The 24,700-nt window shown below is 41.9% G+C and overlaps 1 protein-coding gene across 1 annotated transcript; it reads right to left on the bottom strand.

Moving 5' to 3' along the window:
• Positions 1–12,807: 12,807 nt before the first annotated feature.
• Positions 12,808–23,431, bottom strand: sdc4 (syndecan 4). The gene is made up of 5 exons (XM_024426397.2): positions 23,192–23,431; positions 15,629–15,809; positions 15,500–15,540; positions 15,208–15,406; positions 12,808–14,816 (listed from the first exon to the last, which is right to left on the bottom strand). Exons 1-5 carry the CDS (start codon positions 23,243–23,245, stop codon positions 14,665–14,667), a joined length of 627 nt encoding a protein of 208 aa, XP_024282165.1. The 5' UTR covers positions 23,246–23,431; the 3' UTR covers positions 12,808–14,664.
• Between the last annotated feature and the right edge of the window lie 1,269 nt (positions 23,432–24,700).

The raw sequence follows: 24,700 nt of genomic DNA, 5'->3' as shown, positions 1-24,700 counted from the left end.
ACACTGGGGCCCCACAAGAGTGCATAGTCAGCCCCTCCCCTTCCCCTCATCGTGGACCTCGATGGGAGCTCCCCTCTATCCACATCGATGGGACAGTAGTGGAGAAGGTGTAAAGTGTTAAGTTCCTCGGCTTACACATCACGGACAAACTGAAATGGTCTACCCACACAGACTGTGTGGTGAAGAAGGTGCACCGCCCTCAACCGCAAGGCTCTCCAGAGTGTGGTGTGGTCTGCACAGCGCATCACCGGGGGAAAACTACCTGCCCTCCAGGACACCTACAACACCCGATGTCACAGGAAGGCCAAAAAGATCATCAAATACAACAGCCACTGCCTGTTCACCCCGCTACTATCCAGAAGGCAAGGTCAGTACAGGTGCATCAAAGCTGAGACTGAGATACTGAAAAACAGTTTCTATCCCAAGGCCATCAGACTGTTCAACAGCCATCACTAACACAGAGAGGCTGCTGCCTACATACAGACTCAAATCATTGGCCACTTTAATAAATGGATCACTAGTCACTTTAAATAGAGCCACTTTAATAATGTTTACATATCTTACATGGCTCATCTCATATGTATATGCTGTACCTTATACCATCTATTGCATCTTGCCTATGCCGCTCGGTCAAGGACAGGCTCATCCATAAATGTATATTTACATATTCTTATTCCATCCCTTTAGATTTGTGTGTATTAGGTAGTTGTTGTGGAATTGTTAGTTTACTTGTTATTACTGCACTGTCGAAACTAGATGCACAAGCATTTCGCTACACTCGCATTAACATCCGCTAACCATGTGTATGTGAAAAAATAAATAGCGCTAGAAATGTAAAGGTAATTTCTAATTGAGCCGACATATGCTGCGCTTACTGTGAATGTAGTCTCTGCTGACGTTGGAACATTGCCTTTACATTTTAATCACGCTGTAATGCAGAATTTTCACGATAGGGATTGAATAGCCGCCCTCCATTGTCATATTCTTTATTGTGTTCTCTCATTGTTCTCTCATCTCTCTTTTGATGACTTCTGTAACCGTAATAGCCTTGGTTTCATGCATGTTAACATTAGAAGCCTCCTCCCTAAGTTTGTTTTATTCACTGCTTTAACACACTCTGCCAACCCGGATGTTCTAGCTGTGTCTGAATCCTGGTTTAGGAAGACCACCAATAAATTCTGAAATTTTCATCCCAAACTACAACATTTTCAGACAAGAGAGAACTGCCAAAGGCGGCAGTTTTGCAATCTACTGCAAAGATAGCCTGCAGAGTTCTGTCCTACTATCCAGGTCTGTACCCAAACAATTTGAACTTCTACTTTTAAACATCCACCTCTCTAAAAACAAGTCTCTCACCGTTGCCGCCTGCTATAGACCACCCTCTGCCCCCAGCTGTGCTCTGAACACCATATGTGAACTGATTGCCCCCCATCTATCTTCAGAGCTCGTGCTGCTAGGCGACCTAAACTGGAACATGCTTAACACCCCAGCCATCCTACAATCTAAGCTTGATGCCCTCAATCTCACACAACTGATCAATGAACCTGCCAGGTTCCTCCCCAAAGGGAGGTACCCTCATAGATATCATCCTAACCAACTTGCCCTCTAAATACACCTCTGCTGTCTTCAACCAAGATCTCAGCGATCACTGCCTCATTGCCTGCATCCGTAATGGGTCAGCGGTCAAACGACCTCCACTCATCACTGTCAAACGCTCCCTGAAACACTTCAATGAGCAGGCCTTTCTAATCGACCTGGCCGTGGTATCCTGGAAGGATATTGATCTCATCCCATCAGTAGAGGTTGCCTGGTTATTTTTTTTAAATGCCTTCCTCACCATCTTAAATAAGCATGCCCCATTCAAGAAATTTAGAACCAGGAACAGATGTCCCCAGACCTGACTGCCCTTAACCAACACAAACACATCCTATGGCGTTCTGCATTAGCATCGAACAGCCCCCCCCAGGGAAGCTAGAAACCATTATACAGAGGCAGTTAGAAAAGCCAAGGCTAGCATTTTCAAGCAGAAATTTGCTTCCTGCAACACTAACTCAAAAAAGTTCTGGGACACTGTAAAGTCCATGGAGAATAAGAACACCTCCTCCCAGCTGCCCACTGCACTGAAGATAGGAAACACTGTCACCACTGATAAATCCACTATAATTGAGAATTTCAATAAGCATTTTTCTACGGCTGGCCATGCTTTCCATCTGGCTACCCCTACCCCGGTCAACAGCACTGCACCCCCTACAGCAACTCGCCCAAGCCTTCCCCATTTCTCCTTCTCCCAAATCCAGTCAGCTGATGTTCTGAAAGATCTGCAAAATCTGGACCCCTACAAATCAGCCGGGCGAGGCAATCTGGACCCTTTCTTTCTAAAATTATCTGCCGAAATTGTTGCCACCCCTATTACTAGCCTGTTCAGCCTCTCTTTTGTGTCGTCTGAGATTCCCAAAGATTGGAAAGCAGCTTCGGTCATCCCCCTCTTCAAAGGGGGGGACACTCTTGACCCAAACTGCTACAGACCTATATCTATCCTACCCTGCCTTTCTAAGGTCTTCGAAAGCCAAGTCAATAACCAGATTACTGACCATTTCGAATCTCACCATATCCTCTCTGCTATGCAATCTGGTTTCAGAGCTGGTCATGGGTGCTCCTCAGCCACGCTCAAGGTCCCAAACGATATCATAATCGCCATCGATAAGAAACATTACTGTGCAACCGTATTCATTGATCTGGATCTGAATCACCACATCCTCATCGGCAGACTCGACAGCCTTGGTTTCTCAAATGATTGCCTCGCCTGGTCCACCAACTACTTCTCTGATAGAGTTCAGTGTGTCAAATCGGAGGGTCTGCTGTCCGGACCTCTGGCAGTCTCTATGGGGGCGCCACAGGGTTCAATTCTTGGACCGACTCTCTTCTCTGTATACATCAATGATGTTGCTCTTGCTGCTGGTGAGTCTCTGATCCACCTCTACGCAGACGACACCATTCTGTATACTTCTGGCCCTTTGGACACTGTGTTAACAACCCTCCAGGCAAGCTTCAGTACCATACAACTCTCCTTCCGTGGCCTCCAATTGCTCTTAAATACAAGTAAAACTAAATGCATCCTCTTCAACCAATCTCTGCCTGCACCTGCCCGCCTGTCCAACATCACTACTCTGGACGGCTCTGACTTAGAATACGTGGACAACTACAAATACCTAGGTGTCTGGTTAGACTGTAAACTCTCCTTCCAGACCCACATCAAACATATCCAATCCAAAGTTAAATCAAGAATTGGCTTCCTATTTCGCAAACAAAGCATCATTCACTCATGCTGCCAAACATACCCTTGTAAAACTGACCATCCTACCAATCCTCGACTTCGGTGATGTCATTTACAAAATAGCCTCCGATACCCTACTCAGCAAATTGGATGCAGTCTATCACAGTGCCATCCGTTTTGTCACCAAAGCCCCATATACTACCCACCATTGCGACCTGTACCCTCTCGTTGGCTGGCCCTCGCTTCCTACTCGTCGCCAAACCCGCTCCATGTCATCTACAAGACCCTGCTAGGTAAAGTCCCCCCTTATCTCAGCTCGCTGGTCATAATAGCATCACCCACCTGTAGCACGCGCTCCAGCAGGTATATCTCTCTGGTCACCCCCAAAAACAATTCTTTCTTTGGCCGCCTCTCCTTCCAGTTCTCTGCTGGAATGAACTACAAAAATCTCTGAAACTGGAAACACTTATCTCCCTCACTAGCTTTAAGCACCAGCTGTCAGAGCAGCTCACAGATTACTGCACCTATAATTTAGCCCAAACAACTACCTCTTTCCTTACTGTATTTATTTTATTTTATTTATTTATTTTGTTCCTTTGCACCCCATTATTTTTATTTCTACTTTGCACATTCTTCCACTGTAGATACCATACTTCCGGCGCCGACAGAGATGGCCGCCTCGCTTCGCGTTCCTAGGAAACTATGCAGTTTTTTGTTTTTTTACGTGTTATTTCTTACACTAGTACCCCAGGTCATCTTAGGTTTCATTACATACAGCCGAGAAGAACTACTGAATATAAGATCAGCGTCAACTCACCATCAGTACGACCAAGAATATGTTTTTCGCGGCGCGGATCCTGTGTTCTGCCTTACAACCAGGACAACGGAGTGGATTACATGCAGCGACCCAAAAAAACGACTCAGAAAAAGAGGGAAACGAAGCGGTCTTCTGGTCAGACTCCGGAGACGGGCACACCGTGCACCACTCCCTAGCATTCTTCTTGCCAATGTCCAGTCTCTTGACAACAAGGTTGATGAAATCCGAGCAAGGGTAGCATTCCAGAGGGACATCAGAGACTCTAACGTTCTCTGCTTCACGGAAACATGGCTAACTGGAGAGACGCTATCCGAAGCGGTGCAGCCAGCGGGTTTCTCCACGCATCGCGCCGACAGAAACAAACATCTTTCTGGTAAGAAGAGGGGCGGGGGCGTATGCCTCATGGCCAACGTGACATGGTGTGGTGAAAGAAACATACAGGAACTCAAATCCTTCTGTTCACCTGATTTAGAATTCCTCACAATCAAATGTAGACCGCATTATCTACCAAGAGAATTCTCTTCGATTATAATCACAGCCGTATATATCCCCCCCCAAGCAGACACAACGATGGCTCTGAACGAACTTTATTTAACTCTCTGCAAACTGGAAACGATTTATCCGGAGGCTGCATTCATTGTAGCTGGGGATTTTAACAAGGCTAATCTGAAAACAAGACTCCCTAAATTTTATCAGCATATCGATTGCGCAACCAGGGGTGGAAAGACCCTGGATCATTGTTACTCTAACTTCCGCGACGCATATAAGGCCCTGCCCGGCCCCCCTTTCGGAAAAGCTGACCACGACTCCATTTTGTTGATCCCTGCCTACAGACAGAAACTAAAACAAGAGGCTCCCACGCTGAGGTCTGTCCAACGCTGGTCTGACCAAGCTGACTCCACACTCCAAGACTGCTTCCATCACGTGGACTGGGAGATGTTTCGTATTGCGTCAGACAACAACATTGACGAATACGCTGATTCGGTGTGCGAGTTCATTAGAACGTGCGTTGAAGATGTCGTTCCCATAGCAACGATTAAAACATTCCCTAACCAGAAACCGTGGATTGATGGCAGCATTCGTGTGAAACTGAAGGCGCGAACCACTGCTTTTAATCAGGGCAAGGTGTCTGGTAACATGACTGAATACAAACAGTGCAGCTATTCCCTCCGCAAGGCTATCAAACAAGCTAAGCGCCAGTACAGAGACAAAGTAGAATCTCAATTCAACGGCTCAGACACAAGAGGCATGTGGCAGGGTCTACAGTCAATCACGGACTACAGGAAGAAACCCAGCCCAGTCACGGACCAGGATGTCTTGCTCCCAGGCAGACTAAATAACTTTTTTGTCCGCTTTGAGGACAATACAGTGCCACTGACACGGCCTGCAACGAAAACATGCGGTCTCTCCTTCACTGCAGCCGAAGTGAGTAAGACATTTAAACGTGTTAACCCTCGCAAGGCTGCAGGCCCAGACGGCATCCCCAGCCGCGCCCTCAGAGCATGCGCAGACCAGCTGGCCGGTGTGTTTACGGACATATTCAATCAATCCCTATACCAGTCTGCTGTTCCCACATGCTTCAAGAGGGCCACCATTGTTCCTGTTCCCAAGAAAGCTAAGGTAACTGAGCTAAACGACTACCGCCCGTAGCACTCACATCCGTCATCATGAAGTGCTTTGAGAGACTAGTCAAGGACCATATCACCTCCACCCTACCTGACACCCTAGACCCACTCCAATTTGCTTACCGCCCAAATAGGTCCACAGACGATGCAATCTCAACCACACTGCACACTGCCCTAACCCATCTGGACAAGAGGAATACCTATGTGAGAATGCTGTTCATCGACTACAGCTCGGCATTCAACACCATAGTACCCTCCAAGCTCGTCATCAAGCTCGAGACCCTGGGTCTTGACCCCGCCCTGTGCAACTGGGTACTGGACTTCCTGACGGGCCGCCCCCAGGTGGTGAGGGTAGGCAACAACATCTCCTCCCCGCTGATCCTCAACACTGGGGCCCCACAAGGGTGCGTTCTGAGCCCTCTCCTGTACTCCCTGTTCACCCACGACTGCGTGGCCACGCACGCCTCCAACTCAATCATCAAGTTTGCGGACGACACAACAGTGGTAGGCTTGATTACCAACAACGACGAGACGGCCTACAGGGAGGAGGTGAGGGCCCTCGGAGTGTGGTGTCAGGAAAATAACCTCACACTCAACGTCAACAAAACTAAGGAGATGATTGTGGACTTCAGGAAACAGCAGAGGGAACACCCCCATCCACATCGATGGAACAGTAGTGGAGAGGGTAGCAAGTTTTAAGTTCCTCGGCATACACATCACAGACAAACTGAATTGGTCCACTCACACAGACAGCATCGTGAGGAAGGCGCAGCAGCGCCTCTTCAACCTCAGGAGGCTGAAGAAATTTGGCTTGTCACCAAAAGCACTCACAAACTTCTACAGATGCACAATCGAGAGCATCCTGGCGGGCTGTATCACCGCCTGGTATGGCAACTGCAACGCCCTCAACCGTAAGGCTCTCCAGAGGGTAGTGAGGTCTGCACAACGCATCACCGGGGGCAAACTACCTGCCCTCCAGGACACCTACACCACCCGATGCTACAGGAAGGCCATAAAGATCATCAAGGACATCAACCACCCGAGCCACTGCCTGTTCACCCCGCTGTCATCCAGAAGGCGAGGTCAGTACAGGTGCATCAAAGCTATGACCGAGAGACTGAAAAACAGCTTCTATCTCAAGGCCATCAGACTGTTAAACAGCCACCACTAATATTGAGTGGCTACTGCCAACACACTGTCAATGACACTGACTCTACTCCAGCCACTTTAATAATGGGAATTGATGGGAAATGATGTAAATATAACACTAGCCACTTTAAACAATGCTACCTTATATAATGTTACTTATCCTACATTATTCATCTCATATGCATACGTAGATACTGTACTCTATATCATCGACTGCATCCTTATGTAATACATGTATCACTAGCCACTTTAACTATGCCACTTGGTTTACATACTCATCTCATATGTATATACTGTACTCGATATCATCTACTGTATCTTGCCTATGCTGCTCTGTACCATCACTCATTCATAAATCCTTATGTATATATTCTTTATCCCCTTACACTGTGTATAAGACAGTCGTTTTTTGGAATTGTTAGTTAGATTACTTGTTCGTTATTACTGCATTGTCGGAACTAGAAGCACAAGCATTTCGCTACACTCGCATTAACATCTGCTAACCATGTGTATGTGACAAATAAAATTTGATTTGATTTGAATCTACATTCCAGTGTTTTACTTGCTATATTGTATTTACTTTGCCACCATGACCTTTTTTCTTTGCTTTACCTCCCTTATCTCACCTCATTTGCTCACATTGTATATCGACTTGTTTCTACTGTATTATTGACTGTATGTTTGTTTTACTCCCTGTGTATGTGTCGAACTGCTTTGCTTTATCTTGGCCAGGTAGCAATTGTAAATGAGAACTTGTTCTCAACTTGCCTACCTGGTTAAATAAAGGTGAAATAAAAAATAATTAAATTGTACTTTTTTTTATTTAGGAGCAGGGTTCCTTCTATCTAAGATGTATTTCTTGTCTGCTCTATTTAGAACACACATCAAGAGTCCAAATAGTAGCTGAAATAGTGGCTTCATTGGGGCTCCTGTATAGCTTACCCTTTGGGAAATTCTTGAGTCTTTTCATATTTTCACCATCAACAACCCCTAGGCATTAAACAAATAATGATAGGACTTCAACAAAAGATAACATCACATGCCTCAAAGCATTTGGTTCTTTTGTCCTTGACTTCTGGGGGAAGACACACTAGTACAGCTGCGATCAAATGGAGCAAAACCACCCGAGAGATTATACCATTTTCCATGCAAAAAGTTCCAAAGCAATAAAAATGAAAAGAAAACACAGGGCGGCCTGCACACAAAAGCCCTCATTGTTGTGTGGGAAAGGAATGTGTCTCTGACTGTGTCAGAGGTTGTGTGGAATTTGTTTATGCATGGAGACAAAAGGCTGCCTATGACTGTGGGAGAACTGCACCCAGGCAACCTGCTCCTACACTAAGAGGAAAGGCTAGCGAGCTCACTAATTTTGGCCTTGTGGATCTCATTTGTTTAATTTCCATTAGACCAGCTGACACACTGCCCAATTTCGGACCTCTACTAAAAAAAAGGTGTATCATCCCCTTGTCCCCACTCCATTTGGTTGTTGCCATGGAAACTACGTCACCCTCGATCCAAAATGGCTCTACTATCATGTGGGCAGTGGAGGCGAACCACAAGAAAGAAAATAAACTCTAACTGTAAGCTCTGATACTGCTGGCATGAGCTCACTATAGATAGATAATGCATTCAGTGAGTGACTAGATTGAAACGATGTAGTCATCTGTAGTTCAATGAGAGATTGTGGCAACCCCTGATTAATATAATTTCAGTTGAGAATCAAACCCCCACAAAGTGTTCCAATTTCAGTGTAATTCCTGAATCCATCTTCATTTGCCCTTTGACCCTGTTGTGTGAAGGGAAGCCTTTCATCTCATCCTTTACCACTGACTTCCTGTGTAAATATCAGACAGCACCAGCTTTCAGGACAAATGATGGCCTGGGTGACAAAAAAATTACGAACAGCTGGTGAAACGTAATGAATAATGAAAAACATAAATGAGACCAGAGAGTTATGTTATGTCAGAGTAGTTTATAATTCTAAGTGTATTTAATTTTAGGAGGCAAGTAAGCAAAATGTTATTCTAAACGTTGATATAATGATATGTAGTACATGTACATAATAGTGCATATTTAAAATCCTTCCATGTCACTCACCACATCGTCCTTAAAATTTTTTAAATGTACAAGCATACAGATGTCACTTATTTTAAGGAAATTATAAATTAAAAGAAATACAAGGAACTTGATTGTGGCATCAAATTCAGTCAGGTTCAAATGATTTTATATCGGTAGAGCTGTACTTTAGTCACGACAAGTTAAAGCCTGTCTACTTCGACAAGTTAAAACCTGTTCAAATCTTTGGTAAAGATGTTGAAACACTCTTATGCAATTACAGGTAACTGCCAAAATAAAGGAAACACTACCATTAAGCATCTTAATAGGGCGTTTGGCCAGCACTAGCTTTAATGCACCTTAGCATAGATTCTAGAAGTGTCTGGAACTATATTGGAGGGATGCGACGCCATTCTTCCACCAGAAATTCCATCATTTGGTGTTTTGTTGATGGTGGCACATCTCCAGAATCTCCAATAAGTGTTCAATTTGTGTTGAGATCTGGTGACTGTGGCTGCATTTACACAGGCAGCCCAATTCTGATATTTTTTTCCACTGATTGTTGTTTTGACCGATCACATCAGATCTTTTCAAATCAGATATTTTTCAGAGATGATCAGAATGGCCAAAATTCAAATTAGTGAAAAAACTGCTCATTTGAGACCCCTCTTTCAAGTCACTGAGATCTCTCCTTGCCATTGTAGTCAAAATAATGGGCAACTAGGTATTTTTATAAAGTGCATTTAGAAAGTATTCAGACCCCTTGACTTTATGGTATATCTCTCTAGTCACCCCCAAAACCAATTCTTTCTTTGGCCGCCTCTCCTTCCAGTTCTCTGCTGCCAATGACTGGAACGAACTACAAAAATCTCTGAAACTGGAAACACTTATCTCCCTTTAAACACCAACTGTCAGAGCAGCTCACAGATTACTGCACCTGTGCATAGCCCACCTATAATTTAGCCCAAACAACTACCTCTTTCCCAACTGTATTTAATTAATTTATTTATTTTACTCCTTTGCACCCCATTATTTTTATTTCTACTTTGCACATTCTTCCATTGCAAAACTACCATTCCAGTGTTTTACTTGCTATATTGTATTTACTTTGCCACCATGGCCTTTTTGCCTTTACCTCCCTTCTCACCTCATTTGCTCACATTGTATATAGACTTGTTTATACTGTATTATTGACCCTATGTTCGTTTTACTCCATGTGTAACTCTGTGTCGTCGTATCTGTCGAACTGCTTTGCTTTATGTTGGCCAGGTCGCAATTGTAAATGAGAACTTGTTCTCAACTTGCCTACCTGGTTAAATAAAGGTAAATAAAAAAATATAAAATATCCACATTTTGATACAGCTTTATTCTGAAATGGATTCACTTGTTTTTTTCCCTCAACAATCTACACACAATACCCCATAATGACAAAGGAAAACCACGATTGTAGTTTTTTTTTGGCAAATGTATAAATAAAAAACTGAAATAATATTTACATAAGTATTCAGACCCTTTGCTGAAACACCTTTGGCAGTGATTAGAGCCTCAAGTCTTCTTTGGTATGATGCTACAAGGAACTATGGAGCTATGTCAGAGTGACCATCGGGTTTTTGGTCACCTCCCTGACCAAGGCCATTCTCCCCCAATTGCTCATTTTGGCCAGCTCTGGGAAAAGTCTTGGTTGTTCCAAACTTCAATTTAAGAATTATGGAGGCCACTGTGTTCTTGGGTGCCATCAATGCTGAAGAAATGTTGTGGTACCCTTCCCCAGATCTGTGCCTCGATACAATTCTGTCTCGGAGCACTACGGATAATTCCTTCGACCTCATGGCTTGGTTTTTGCTCTGACATGCACTGTCAACTGTGGGACCTTATATAGACAGGTGTGTGCCTTTCCAAATCATGTCCAATCTATTGAATTTACCACAGGTTGACTCCAATCAAGTTGTAGAAACATCAAGAATGATCAATGGAAACAGGATGCACCGGAGCTCAATTTCAAGTCTCATAGTGAAGGGTCTGAATACTTATGTAAATAAAGGTTGAAAAGGTCAAGTGGTCTGAATACTTTCTGAAGCGATGTACATGACGGGATGTTAATTGCTAAATTAACTCAGCAACCACACCTGTGTGGAAGCACATACATTCAATATACTTTCTATCCCTCATTTACTCAAGTGTTTCCTTTAGTCAGTTACCTGTATATTATAATATAATGGTTCAGTGATTAGGACTGATTGATTTGATCGCAATATGACTTGCAGTATGACCTTTGGAAATTCCCATAACAATTTAGCATGTTATTAAATGTTTGCTTTAATATTGGGGGGTTTAATGCAAACTTATACCCTTGATTTTTTCCCCCTTCTACAAATCAAGATAATCATGAACCAAATTTGTTAAAACTTTGTAATAAATGGTTTTACTATTTGAAAGGGTGAGTTCTGCACTTTTTGACATCACTAGCTTTTGTTTTTTCCAGCAGCACACAGAAGCAGGAACAGGTGTGCCACTCATTCTGTCTGGGTGTCGGCACAGCTACTCACAATCCACTGTGTTTGGAGTGCCTTTCAAGACCATCCTGCAGCAAGGAAAGAACATGGGTCAGTTTGGGGTTGTCTTATCTATTTCTAAAACCTGCCAACTAGGGTTACCTAAAATTGCTTAACTACCAGACTACGCCAGCTCCTGTTTAATGAGGAACACCTTAACCAGTGGAAGACGGGTGCGTGACAGACCACATACTGGATCATGAGCAATGCAATTGACCAGGTAACACTTTATAAAAAAATATTTTATTACGATATTTTCTGTTACAATATTTAAAACAGACAATTTTGTTTAAACTTCAGAAACACGAATAGCAATGTTAATTAAATACCTAGATGGTGACTTGAGCACAGCTCAGACAAATACCTAGGACTTCAAATCATGTACCGTCACTAAGAGCATTAAATTACACATGACAAATCTACCTGGCGAAGCCACCATCATCACAAAAATGGGGAAGCACGAGTGACACTGAGCAAGACCTAAAAACAATAGCCGACAACCCTGAACGCAGGGCAAACTGTTTAGGATGAACACCACAACATGCTTGTGCCAACCAGAGCTCTACAGCTCAGACCTTTGTAGTTTGGACCGACAACATCCATCTTATACTCCAGTGACCCGAATACACGTGCACCACAGGCTATAAAAAGACGCAGAGCATAGTTAGGGGATGCTCCAATTACAGAAGGGTGGTTAAAAAAAGTTAATACAATTAAGCACAGCAAATTGCCATGTCACAGCACACACATGAAATTAAAATCAATAATTTGAGAGAGCATGCAAAGATCATTGATAATACAATTTGTAGAAGAGCTAAAGTCCAACCTATGACGTATAGAACAGCTAGTGTCCTGTGGTGGAAGTACATCAGTGTCGACATCCGTCCTGTACTAAAAAAATATAACACTAAAGTTAAGTATCAGGATGGTGAAGTCTCACGATACAGACTATGCTGCTGGGAAGAGCATGCACCAGTTGGGGGGAGCGCATTCTTCAGTAGACTTCAAAACAGCTAGTGTTCTACAAGACACCCATGCTGTTCATATACTCAAGGTAACAGGTACAGGGAAGTATCATGATGGTTAAGTTCTCGTCAGGGTACAGGCTGTGTGGCACACAGTGCAAGCAAGCTCTGGTGTAATATAACCCCATTACATTGTCAGGTTGATAGTCAGGTTAAACTGCATTAGCAACAATAAGAGTAATGTATACAGGACGATAACAAGGCAGAGTTCTATGACAGACTGAGCTGGCAGACTTTACACCTCATGCTGATCTCTGTGTAGATCGTAAATGTCACCGGAATACAAAAGACTGATCCAACCATTTTTTAGTTAATGTGCATAAAAATAGCTTTATTTCCAAATAAATCAGAACATGCATGCAGAAATCAATGATTCATTGACTTCTCCACTCAATTGGTGATTCACATATCGTGTGACAAAAGCAGCAGATTTTTCCCCATGCAAATGACATGGCTCAATTCAGTTCCCCTGAACAATTACATAGCAATCCTTCTACAAAACATAAATATATACGGCTTAAAAATGTGAAGAAAAACAAAATGTACAAAATAAAAAACTGTTTTAAAACTATTTGCTTCTTGAACTAGTGTATATAAAACATTTAAATCAAATACAACAGCTAAGAGGGGGAAAAGCCCCAACCTGAAAGGCAATACAATTTGACAGTTAAATTGAACAAGTATTCTAAAACATTGGACAGAAAAGTTAGTACTAGCATTGGTAGTTAAACGTGTTTCCCACTATAGGCTTCTTAGTAGGGATGTGGCTCTTTCCCTTTCACAACGATTCAATACGCATCTAGATAGTTGGGCTCCGATATGATACGGGAATGTTTTTTTAGTTTGAAACGAGTCAGTACGATTCAGTTTGATTAGAGGAACAAATCGATGCGATTCGGTTCACTAACATTTGTTACATAAAACAAATTCATTTCCCATTCTAAATTCAAATCTGCTGCTGACAGAGCTCATAAGCTGGGTCTCCGAGCTGACGCGTGTGTAAATCATATAAGTCGTGTATGTAGGCACCAGAGCTGAGCCATTAGGAAAACTGGGCATCTACCACCCGGCTATCGGGTGGATAGCTTTTTGTCAATTTAGTGATTTGACCGATGCATGCATACCACTGTACATTTGGAACGGTTGTCAAACATTTGAACCAGGGCCGCGCTTTATGTGAATCAATACATCCCGACTTCTTAGGCATGAAGAAACAGATTATTCCAAGCATTTACAGTAATGTTAGACAAAATATAAAATATTTGGTAAATAAACATCTGCCAAGAAATTGCTAAGTTCCAAGTTCAGAATTTTATTAAATTGGCTATGTACAGATCCCTTGAAGCGTACAGTCCATGTGCAGTGATAATTGTTTTATGTCAACAGCGATAAACCATAATCTGTTCAAATAGCTTAGTTTACATGCATTGTAATCACTGAGATGAGGTCTGACAAACTGAGCTCACCAATCATGTATGTGTCGTTGTGTTGCTCGTTTTTACAAATAATTGTGTGGATGAGTGGGTGTATTCACACAGCGATTTGTCCTAGGAATAAAAGCATGTTGATTTCTGTACTGTCCAAATAAAACAGCCTGGAGAATCAAGCTTGGCCCCTGCTATATTTATACAGTAGCATGTATCAAGGTATTTTCATCAATCTGGAATTCACTTCAGACTTAATCTGTTTGACAAAATACATTTGAATCTAAACAGAACCCGTCATGATTTCCCTACACAGGGATTATTTTTTTTAAATATTGTAAAAGGAAATGCTACAGTAACAGACTTCTGTAGCACCAGTATGGGTACCAAGGTTCAGAGTAGGGGGGAGGAAAATAAATATCTGTACCATGTCACCTCACTGAGTGAAGTTGTCATTGCACCTTGTTAGTGTCATAAAACAGAGTGTGGGAGAGAACAGTCAAGATTTCACCCAATATCTTTCCTATAGGGGGAAAAAAAGGGGGGGGGAAGAGAAACTGACAGTTAAAATGTTGATTCCGTTTCAAATGAACCACTTCAGAACTTGTGGTGGAATAGGAAAAGCAGTTTGTTTGGTTTTTTCTCCCTCTGGGACTTCCTAGCTTTACAGTAAGCAGGCAAGAGGAGATGTTTGCTTTCGAGAGGCACTGGAGAGCAGGCAGGGAGCCCGACGAAGGTGGGCTTTAGGCGTAGATCTCCGTTGTCGGAGCCTTTTTGTAAATGGGCTTCTTTCCCAGGTCGTAGCTGCCTTCGTCCTTCTTCTTCATGCGATAGACGAGCAGAAGGACGAGGAAGACGGCAAAGAGCAGCCCCACTGCTCCACCAGCAATCAGAGCTGAAACAAAACAGTGGAATTAAAACTAGCCCCGTAATCTGGCAAATAACTTAGACAAGCTACAAAAGAAACTGTACAGTGAAATCGAACTGCCACAAATACTTTAGTGAATCGCTTTGAAATGTATTTATTTAACTAGGCAAGTCAGTTAACACATTCTTATTTTCAATGACGGCCTAGGAACAGTGGTCTGTCTTTCTGCCTGTTCAGGGGCAGAAAGACAGATTTGTACCTTTTCAAATCCGAGCTGACTTGAACTTGCGACCTTCCGGTTACTAGCCCAACGCTCTAACCACTAGGCTACCCTGCCGCCCCAAATAATTGAACCCTTTTCAAAGTTCAATAATAACAAGTTGACTAGCCAAAATAAAGTTGTGTGCTGTTGCCCCACCTGCTAGGACCTCTGTTTTTCTGAAGATGCTCTCCTCCCCCGCATGGGCCATCAGTACGTTTGATGGGTACTCCTCGGGGTTGGGAGCACCCCGCACTGACACTTCATTGTTCTTCTGGACCAGTTCAATCTCATTCGGTGTGGGTTTGGACCTCAGGGGTATGTCCAGGTCTGGAATCTTGTTGTCGTTCATGTCAGGCTATGAGCAACAAACAGAGAATTATACCTACTTGAAATCTAAAGAAACGTGCCTCTCATTTCATACGTGATAGCGAATTATGAGTAACCTTACCTTTGTCATGGTATTGTCATTCTTTATTGTAATAGTAGTTACTGAAGAGAGAAGAAAACAAGTTAGAATATAATGAAATATTGTTATCAGCTTTTTAAAGCAAATTAGCAGATCTTTGCAAACACCAACCTCCATCTCCAGAGCCAGAGAAGTCTTCATCATCCGTTTCATCCTCATTGTCAAATGTGTCGTGCTCCTCATCGGGGAAGCCAAAGTCGGAGCCGCTGGGGGCGTCACCAGACGCAACAAGCTCGTCGTGCGACGCGGCTTGGGTCGTCTTCATGGGCATCCATGTCTCAGTCTCCCGCACCTGCTGGCCCAAACACAGCACTTAGAGGCAGAATAAGAAATCCCAGCTGGCGTATGGCTACTTTTCAAAAAACTCTAACTCTGGAGAAAGTCTAAGCCATGCCAACAACTGCGGTATAGAGTGAACCAGAAATCTATTTTACACATTTAAAATCTCCTTAAATAATTACCGTCACCTACAATGGTTAATTCTCATACACTGTGGGTTATATAATACATTTTAAAAACTCCTGCAGTTGCAGTACAACTTGTGCCACTGAACTTTGTACAGCAAGTTCCCCTAAAACTTTTGCTTAACCTTGGTAAAAACTTTCACACGTGTTAACAGGAAGTGAGTGGGCCTCTGACTAATCTTTGACAGGAAAGGTAAGACAGGAGGTGACCAACTAAAGCGAAGAAGTCACTCATTTTCCCATTTAACCCTACACTTAAAGTTGGCCTTTCAAAACAGACACAGAACTAGTCACCAGTGACAGGGTCCACAAAAACCACACGTCTTTGACATTCAAACCTCAAGTTCCCCCTTCATTCCCTTAACCACCAAACGCTCTTAAAAAAGGGATGGTTCAGGCAAAATGTATATTTGGGTCAAGTTACCCTAGAGTGGTGGCTGAATGCCCATGGTGACAGAATCCACAATAATCCATTATTTAGTTATCATTGTTAGGATTCAGGACTAAAACAGATGTTAGCAAAGTTGCACTACAGGCAGAAACTTCCCCAAAAACATGTTAAAAGTATTGAAGCAACCAAACTTACTGTAATTCCATCAAGCCACTGGTAAACGTTTCACAGCTCTGGTAAATCATTCTGGGTACCCGATGGAATACAATACAACTTTATTGGCCACGTTACAGCGAACAGAAACAGCTGTGAGACTACATGGGGAAATAGTTTGTTGAATGACGAAGTTCGTGACAAATGATTGGCATCTTGCGCGTAAACAACTCCTTTAAACTCAACCAACTTAGTTTGAAGTGTTTGCGGAACTTTGGACTTGCAGTGCATCATTGATAACATTAGTTTGGCCATTTACATGAAAGAATTGACAATGCTGTAGCCAGAAGTAAATAATGGATTATTGTAGATTCTGTCACCATGGGCCTTCAGACAAGGTAAGGTAAAAATACATTATGCCTGAACTATCCCTTTAACATCATCTAGCCAAAATTAAGCTAATCATGATGGGCTTGATTGGATTTAACATAATCGAAAGACAACTTTTGCTAATCACATTAGCACACTTAATTTCATTGCCCATTTGCTGAGTAAGCACTGTGAATGCGATTAAACCGCAGAGCAATTGAATGGCCAGATCCAATTAAAACACAAGCAACAGGGCCAAGGTGCAAAAGGGCCAAGGTGCAAAAAAAGTTTCCTAAAGTACATTTAGGAAGAATGTGTTTGGGGTTGAAGTATTAGGCCTCTTGCACACTGGGCCTTGTCAGATGTCGTCACGCTAAGTTGGGTGAGCACTGATTGCTGAACAAGACACCAGAAACATGCAGCCGGTTGGATAACACCTGGCTCGGCAAATATATGCCCCGTCTATGATTAATGAAACAGTCATGCATTATTCATTGTTCAAAGGCAAAGGAGGGGGAGGTCTAGTTTTTTTTTTTACGGTTCTGGGTGGCTGCTCAGGGCTGCCTGGGATACTGGAAGCCTTGTTCCTCTTTTAGCCAGGTGGTTCCTCTATCCCCCCCAAAAAACATGCATAAAGAGGCAAAAATCAAGTTAAGCATTTGTATTACATGTTACAGCATTCCATTGAACAAAAGAAAGCAACTTGGGCACATTTGAAATAATTCATTTTAAGCATTGCTACTACGGTAATTCACTGACCGTGGTGCGGGGGGGGCCCAGCAGTTTAACCGTGCTCTGAAATTCTGTTTCAAATAGTGTGGTTTGAAGTTAATCCCCTCTAAATCACATTTGAGGGAGACCAGGGAATGCCATTGTTGCCGTCAGAAGCTTCAAACAGGCAGCCATTTTCTCCTTGTGTTTGCACTGAGGTAGGGCTTGTACTCATGTCCTCAGCACTTCCGTGACAAAGGCCCTCTATGCTCAGAATTTTAACTAAGTCCGATGCATCACCATTTAAAGTGGCAATCAACAATTGAAACAAAGTGCTCTCCCTGTGTTGGTAAAAAGCTGGGGAATGGGACTGGTGAAATGTAACCACTCATTCATAGACAGAGCAATGGATGCAAGGACTGACCATCCATGAAATCACATTTATAGTTTTAACCATGCGTTTACATTTACTTTGTTTACAAACAGTAAAACAAGCTTATATTTTTGGTTCTGATGGGGTACGACAGTTGAACTAAGCTCATGAGGAATTAATAGGCTATACTTCAAGAATTAATGGGTACACATCATTCATTTATAAGTAAAAACAATATAGCAACTTCTGATTGCCCCTTTAAACTCACATGGGCATCCACATGGCTCAGGGACTGATTTAGACTCCAGATCTCAAAAGGAGACTATTTTCTTCACTTCTTCATCTCGTTTCAAAGCAAATTCATCTCACTGGCACATCAGGGCACGCCTCTAGTCATACACATTCACCAGGCCTATATGGTACTTTTCCCAATGAAAACAAGGTTCAGATTCAATGTTGTTTGGTGAATACCTCATTTATATACAGTATTTGACCACAAACCACCAGATCTTTCCAAGTAGAAACCAGAAATGCACTACTTGAGCCCAACGTATGCTAAATGACAATTCAACTGCCAGAGTTGGGGTAGAGGGGAAATTTCACACAAGCACTAGACAAAACCCCTTCTTTCAGTTCCAACATTCCATCCTCTAAAAGGGATTTTATAGCCCAATGGACAGCAATGCAGAAACCATTATTAGCCTACATCCTGGTGAAAGTGTTATGTTCTCTCCAACAGCCTTTCACTGGACATTCAATTCAGCCCACCAAGAAAGAAAAAAGGCTCCTTCTAGTGAAAATGATCTCATGCTTAATTAAAAACATGCATTCCAACAAAAATAGCCATGTGCCCAGTAATGCCAAAAGGAATAATTTTGATAGCAGATAAAGGCCTGAAAATAGTGTGTAGGCCTAAGTCAGAATGGATAACAAGAAACAGAACATTGTTGACATATTACAAATGTTAAAAAAAAACAAACACATTTCATCCAAGTCAGCTCCAGAGAGTAATTTTAGTGTCCTAGAAAAACAGGGCTCTGCTGGTAGGCTATGCCAAAAATACACTAAAATGATAAACCACAGAATGTAAGAAGGGATGCTCGTTAAGCTGACAAGGAAAGACTGATGTAAATAGAAGTCAATTGGTATGACACATGGCACTGATTAAAATACACAATGAAAATGCATCAAAGTACTGTGCATAATGGTATAGGCCCATTGTTCTATTCTTCGGCTCGAAGTCCTGATGAGCTAAAGAATAAAAACAGACATTCACCCATAAACTTAAGATGGATGAAAGGAATGAGGCTTGACATAGTTAGGCTAAGTAGCCATCAAAGTAATAACAAAAAGGCAGGCACACAAGTGACCAGAGGACTTTTTTTGGTGAGAAATCAGAAGCAAGCTTCTGGTCCACTAGCTGGGAAGCTTGGCTAATGAAAGTACCCTGGCCATTTAGATCTGTCCAAATCCTGAAGAGGGCCATTCAAGGTCCACACAGGTCAAATTCCACAGGAAAACACAAAAGGGAAAATGAGGGGCAGCCTCTGCATGGTTTTGAGGAATGTAACAGATTCAACTTAGGCTGCTAGGAACCTCATTGTGGAGACCAGCTTGTTTAATGTGTGCTACCACATTTAGAAACCTCTCCCCAGAGGTGTAGGCTAGGCTATCAAAACAATGGCCCAACTGGAAAAACTTGTAACAGAGCCCCGTTGTCGTTAAACTGGAAAATGATTTATTAGAATGCAGCCTTAATCCTCCTTTTCATCTCATTTAACACCCGATTTACTTACATGTCAATAGAAGTGTTTTGAAATATAACTGTTTTGTTCTCCATAACGCTTCAATAGTGTTTAGCAAATAACCAATGTTTCAGGTATTCTTCGTCTTTTTTTAAACAAAAAGGGTCAATCATTTCCGTTTCATTCGGTTTCTCCCAGTGAGCTCAAAGTGCAGTTTTTCTAGGTATAAATTAGATCAACCCCGAACTGTGTGATACAGTAGGGAATTGTAGTTTCTAACAGGCCAATATTCTACATAGTCTAGCGTGGAAAACGTGGTAATTAACTATAATGACCATAATCCACTGCCTGTCTATTTGTCCGATCTGTGTGGGGCAGACAGATAAGTGCGATAGTGTAGAGTCTTGAGGCATCTACCTGAAAATACATGATTTAAGTCAGGGATGGGCAACTCCAGTCCTTGGGGGGAAATGTATTACAGAAGAACAGAATGAGTTGGTCTACTGTATGTTAGTTACCTGGCTATGAGCCATGTCATAGGCAGTAGGCTTGTTCATGTCCTGTGTAATTATTTTATAGTATGAAATTTAACTGAATAAATAGAAAGGAAATGTTTCCCATTACGAAGCGAGTGCGAAAGTGTAAAAGTGATCTGAAACAGGTCCCATATGCTAGATGTAGAGTTATTTGACAACTTAAGGTGTGAATGATACAAACCTTGTGTGTATTAAATCAAAACATATGGGCTGCATGTAGCAAAAAAAGCAGCTTGCACTCTGATCCTCGTCTCAGGCGGTTCTATCAAGTGATCATATTTTCACCCATCAGATTATTCACATCTTTAATAATTAGGGATGCACGATATAAAAACCAGTGAACATATCGGAGTCGGCCGATATTAGCTAAAAATGCAGTCTGCCTAACACCCCGATATCAAAGCTGATGTGCATACCCATATAACGTGATGGCGCTGCGTAAAATGTTGCACTATATGTGCAACATAGCACTCTTAAACTAGCCCACAATGTCTGCTGTGTGGATCTAGCAGTCAACGAGTCGAGCAGTCATTTGAAAGAGTAACAATTTCAGCGAGACAACGCAAATCCATTAAAGCCAAGATAAAAAGGAATTCATTGCCCTTGACAATCAACTGTTCTGTCGTGGGTGATGTTGCTATTAGCCTCACGACATACATGCATACTATGGAATGCCATTTGGGTCTTTGAGTGTCAATAGATACAGTAGCAGTGTCAAAGCTGTACAAAGCCTGCAAACAAGCAAACACCGGCCACGAACGATGTGTTTACAATACCACATTGGTAATAAAGCATTGTTGGTAGGACCGCAACTTCTGGGGTAGCTAGCACCAATACAACCTTGCCATTGGCTACAAGTTTTTTTTAACTGACTTTGACAATATTAATTTAGAAATGTAACTTCATGACATGCAGTACTTTGGGGTGGACCCTCCTGTGTCAATGAGAAAAGATTTTAAATAGACAAAATGGTGGCGTACACATTATGGGATAACTTCGTGGAGAAAAACATTTCTAGAAATGTAAATGAACCACCTGCAACTGGGTATTTTTGAAGACATGTTCGACTGAATCAAGAATGAATATAGTATTGCCAAGTTAAGACTGGGCGAAGATTATTTTTGCTACCCCAAACAGTACCTATCCTGTAAAGGGTAATGGAGAATCACATTAGCCCTTTACAGTTCTGTATCTATGTATTCAAAAGACTAGATTCGACAATAAGCACCTATCCTTAGGACAGGGTCTGCTGAGCAGTGCATTAGCATACTGCCTCCATGTAGCCCAGTCAGTCTCACTGGATGGTGTCTAGTAAGCCTATAAACATTCTGTTTTATCCCCTTCCCGACATTGACAATTAAGCCGACAGGACTGGACACTGTCACGCAATTCTCTGATGTTTTGTCAGATTACATAAAATAGCACAAGGAAGTACACCTACATCCTGGTATATGCACGTTAGCTTAATTTGGGCTCCGAAGTGGCGCAGCGATCTAAGGCACTGCATCTCAGTGCTAGAGCCATCACTACAGACCCTGGTTTGATTCCAGGCTGCATTACAACAGCCCGTGATTGGGAGTCCCATAGGGCGGCACATAATTGGCCCAGCGTCGTCCAGTTAGGGTTTGCCCAGGGTAGGCAGTCATTGTAATAAGAATTTGTTCTTAACTGACTTGCCTAGTTAAATAAAGGTTAATACAAATAATAATCCACTTCCAAAAGTTATCAAACCAACTGTCCAAAAATGACAGCCACACTGCATTAGGCATACTGAATTGAGTCTAAACAATGATAGTGTTGAGCCATGTTACATGAAGTGTTTGTTTAATTTGATAACTGATTGCAGTCTTTATTTGGCAACTGATCAGCAATTAAACATTTATTAACTGCTGTAATTGAATATAGTAAAATGGAAGTAGGTCAACAGTAATGGTCAAATTACAAGAGCCCAAATAAATATGGGTGTCCCTAGAAAAAGTTTAACTGGGTGGTTCGATCCCTGAATGCTGATTGGCTGAGAGCGTGGTATATCAGACCGTATACCACATGTATGACAAAACATTCATTTTTACTGCGCTAATTACGTTGGTAACCAGTTTATAATAGCAATAAGGCACCTCAGGGGGTTGTGGTAATATACCAATATACGACGGCTAAGGGCTGTATCCAGCACACCACGTTGCGCATAAGAACAGCCATTAGCCAAGGTATATTGGCTATACCACCCCACCCCCCCCAGGCTTTATGGCTTAAATCTAGCTTGCCCTCTTTCTGAGCTACATGTGATGGGTTGTCACTTGCATGATTATCATTCCACCTCACACCAGAAATTAATTTAGCTACGTTTGTCTGGCTAGCTAGATTTAACTATCACAATTTAAACACCATTGCTTTCTCTTACGACGGAGAGGCCACAAACCATATGCCTTATTCTTTAGAAAATCATTTTGGCCATTTAGCTTACTTTGCTAGGTAGGTAACGTTAGCTGTACTGTAGCTAGTTATCCAGCTAGCTGACTAAACACAATTAGTTAAAGTTAAGACTGTTTTACAAAACACAGCAATCTACATTCTGTAAACAGTTTAACAGCTAGCTAAAACAGTAGTTACCTTCATTACATTTAACAAGGTCGAAAACACTTCTCAATAACCATCACATGTTGACGGCTAACGTTAGCTATCTACTTAGTTAGCTAAGTTAACTAGCCGATTAGCAGAAATAACAGCTACAGTCGCTAACGTTAGCATTGTCTTGGCTGTAGCCAGCTGAAGTAGTAAGGTTAGCTACACAAAAACAACGTGGTAAAGTTAGTTAGGCTAAGTAAAAACTAAAACGATCACAAGATAAAGTGAGTAACGCTAAACTAGCTATAACTAACGGTAGCTGAGTTAACGTTACCCGGTGTTCTGTTAGCTAGCGAACATTACTTACCGACTCAGAGTAGACGGAGGCAAATAAAAACAACACGAGGAACACTTTGTGCATGTTTCTCTTGACCGTTTCTTCAACAAAAAGTGCTGTAAACTTGGGAAAAGAGTGGAATGAAAATGTTTTTTTTTAAAGTCCTATAAACACACTCGAAAGTTCACGTTGCCCACTGTATCACCTTGCTATTACAACATTTGTATCTTCCAATTCAGTCAGTCACTGATTCAATCTACAAACTACTTCGGATTGATATATTTTGTATCGCACTTTACACTCCACCCCCTGTAACAGCAACCAATAAGAGCTACGCAAAGGTCCTACTCTCCCTTCGTCATAATTTACGGTAAACTCGTGCTCCGAACCCCTCCCCAGACTCAACAGGTTATTTATTAGAACATCTTTACATAAGCAGTCGATTAGCAAGTTCTTGAATGTAGAATAATGTAGCTACGATATCATTCGTGTTCTTGGTGGGAATTATAATGTGGCTCATATAGCGAGAATTGCTATAATATTATCATTATTAATTTGTGGCACTTTAGACTTCTATGCTCAATTGAAATTGTCATGCATTGTTTTACCTATCTTCCCCTCACTTGTTTATCTCCATGATGACATAAAGAAAACAGAAAATTACATTTATTCAGAGAGGAAGAGACGAAGCCAGAATCTTTGATTTACTGTAAAATGTGTGCCACTCCTCAATGGAAAGTCCGTTCATGGATTTTTTTTTACTCACGTAATCTTCCGGTAAACCCTCCCTTTACGCGTCATAACTGTTTGTGTAGAAGCGAAACCCCGCAGACCTAATACCATTTCATGTCCACCACAACAGCTCTTAAGTTATCATATCCACTCAATTGTTATTGTAGGAGTTTAATGAAACTTTGAAGGATTGTAGACCCATCCAGTGGTAACAGTAGTGGGATAGATTTCCATCAACATGTTTAAAATATATAAGTAGCTAGTCACAAACAAAATATGTGTTGTTGTGCAAATATACAATGCAACCAAATGCGGTCAAATATGTTTTTGTGAACGTGACAACATTTGTGACTCAACAGATGACATTTGTGACCTGCATTGTACATATTTGTGACTTGAATTACATTTATGAGATGCATTAAGTATGTGACTGCCATCCAGTGGGGAACCCAGAGGGCCTTCTAAAAAGGTATACATTTTTTAAATTAAAATTCGTTTAAAAAAAATTGTCTTGGCAAATGAGAAATGCTCACTAACAGGGATGTAATACATTTGGGCACAACATTTGAGAGATATAAGCTTTTTCTGGGATCTTAGCTCATGAAACATGGGACCAACACGTTGTCTGTTGCGTTTATATTTTTCAGCATAACATGAAATATATTTTAATATAATTGTAGCCTATACTGTATTCATATTTCTAATACAGTTATCTCGGTTTTCATTTAATCATATCCTTTGCTTGTTAGCAACAATTGCAAAGAAATTGGCAACTTTGTATTTGTTGAAACACATTCGTTGTGAAGT

This window comes from Oncorhynchus tshawytscha, linkage group LG07 (assembly GCF_018296145.1).
Source record: "Oncorhynchus tshawytscha isolate Ot180627B linkage group LG07, Otsh_v2.0, whole genome shotgun sequence".
Classification (NCBI taxonomy): Eukaryota; Metazoa; Chordata; class Actinopteri; order Salmoniformes; family Salmonidae; genus Oncorhynchus; species Oncorhynchus tshawytscha.
This window is presented reverse-complemented; position numbering and strand designations above follow the sequence as displayed.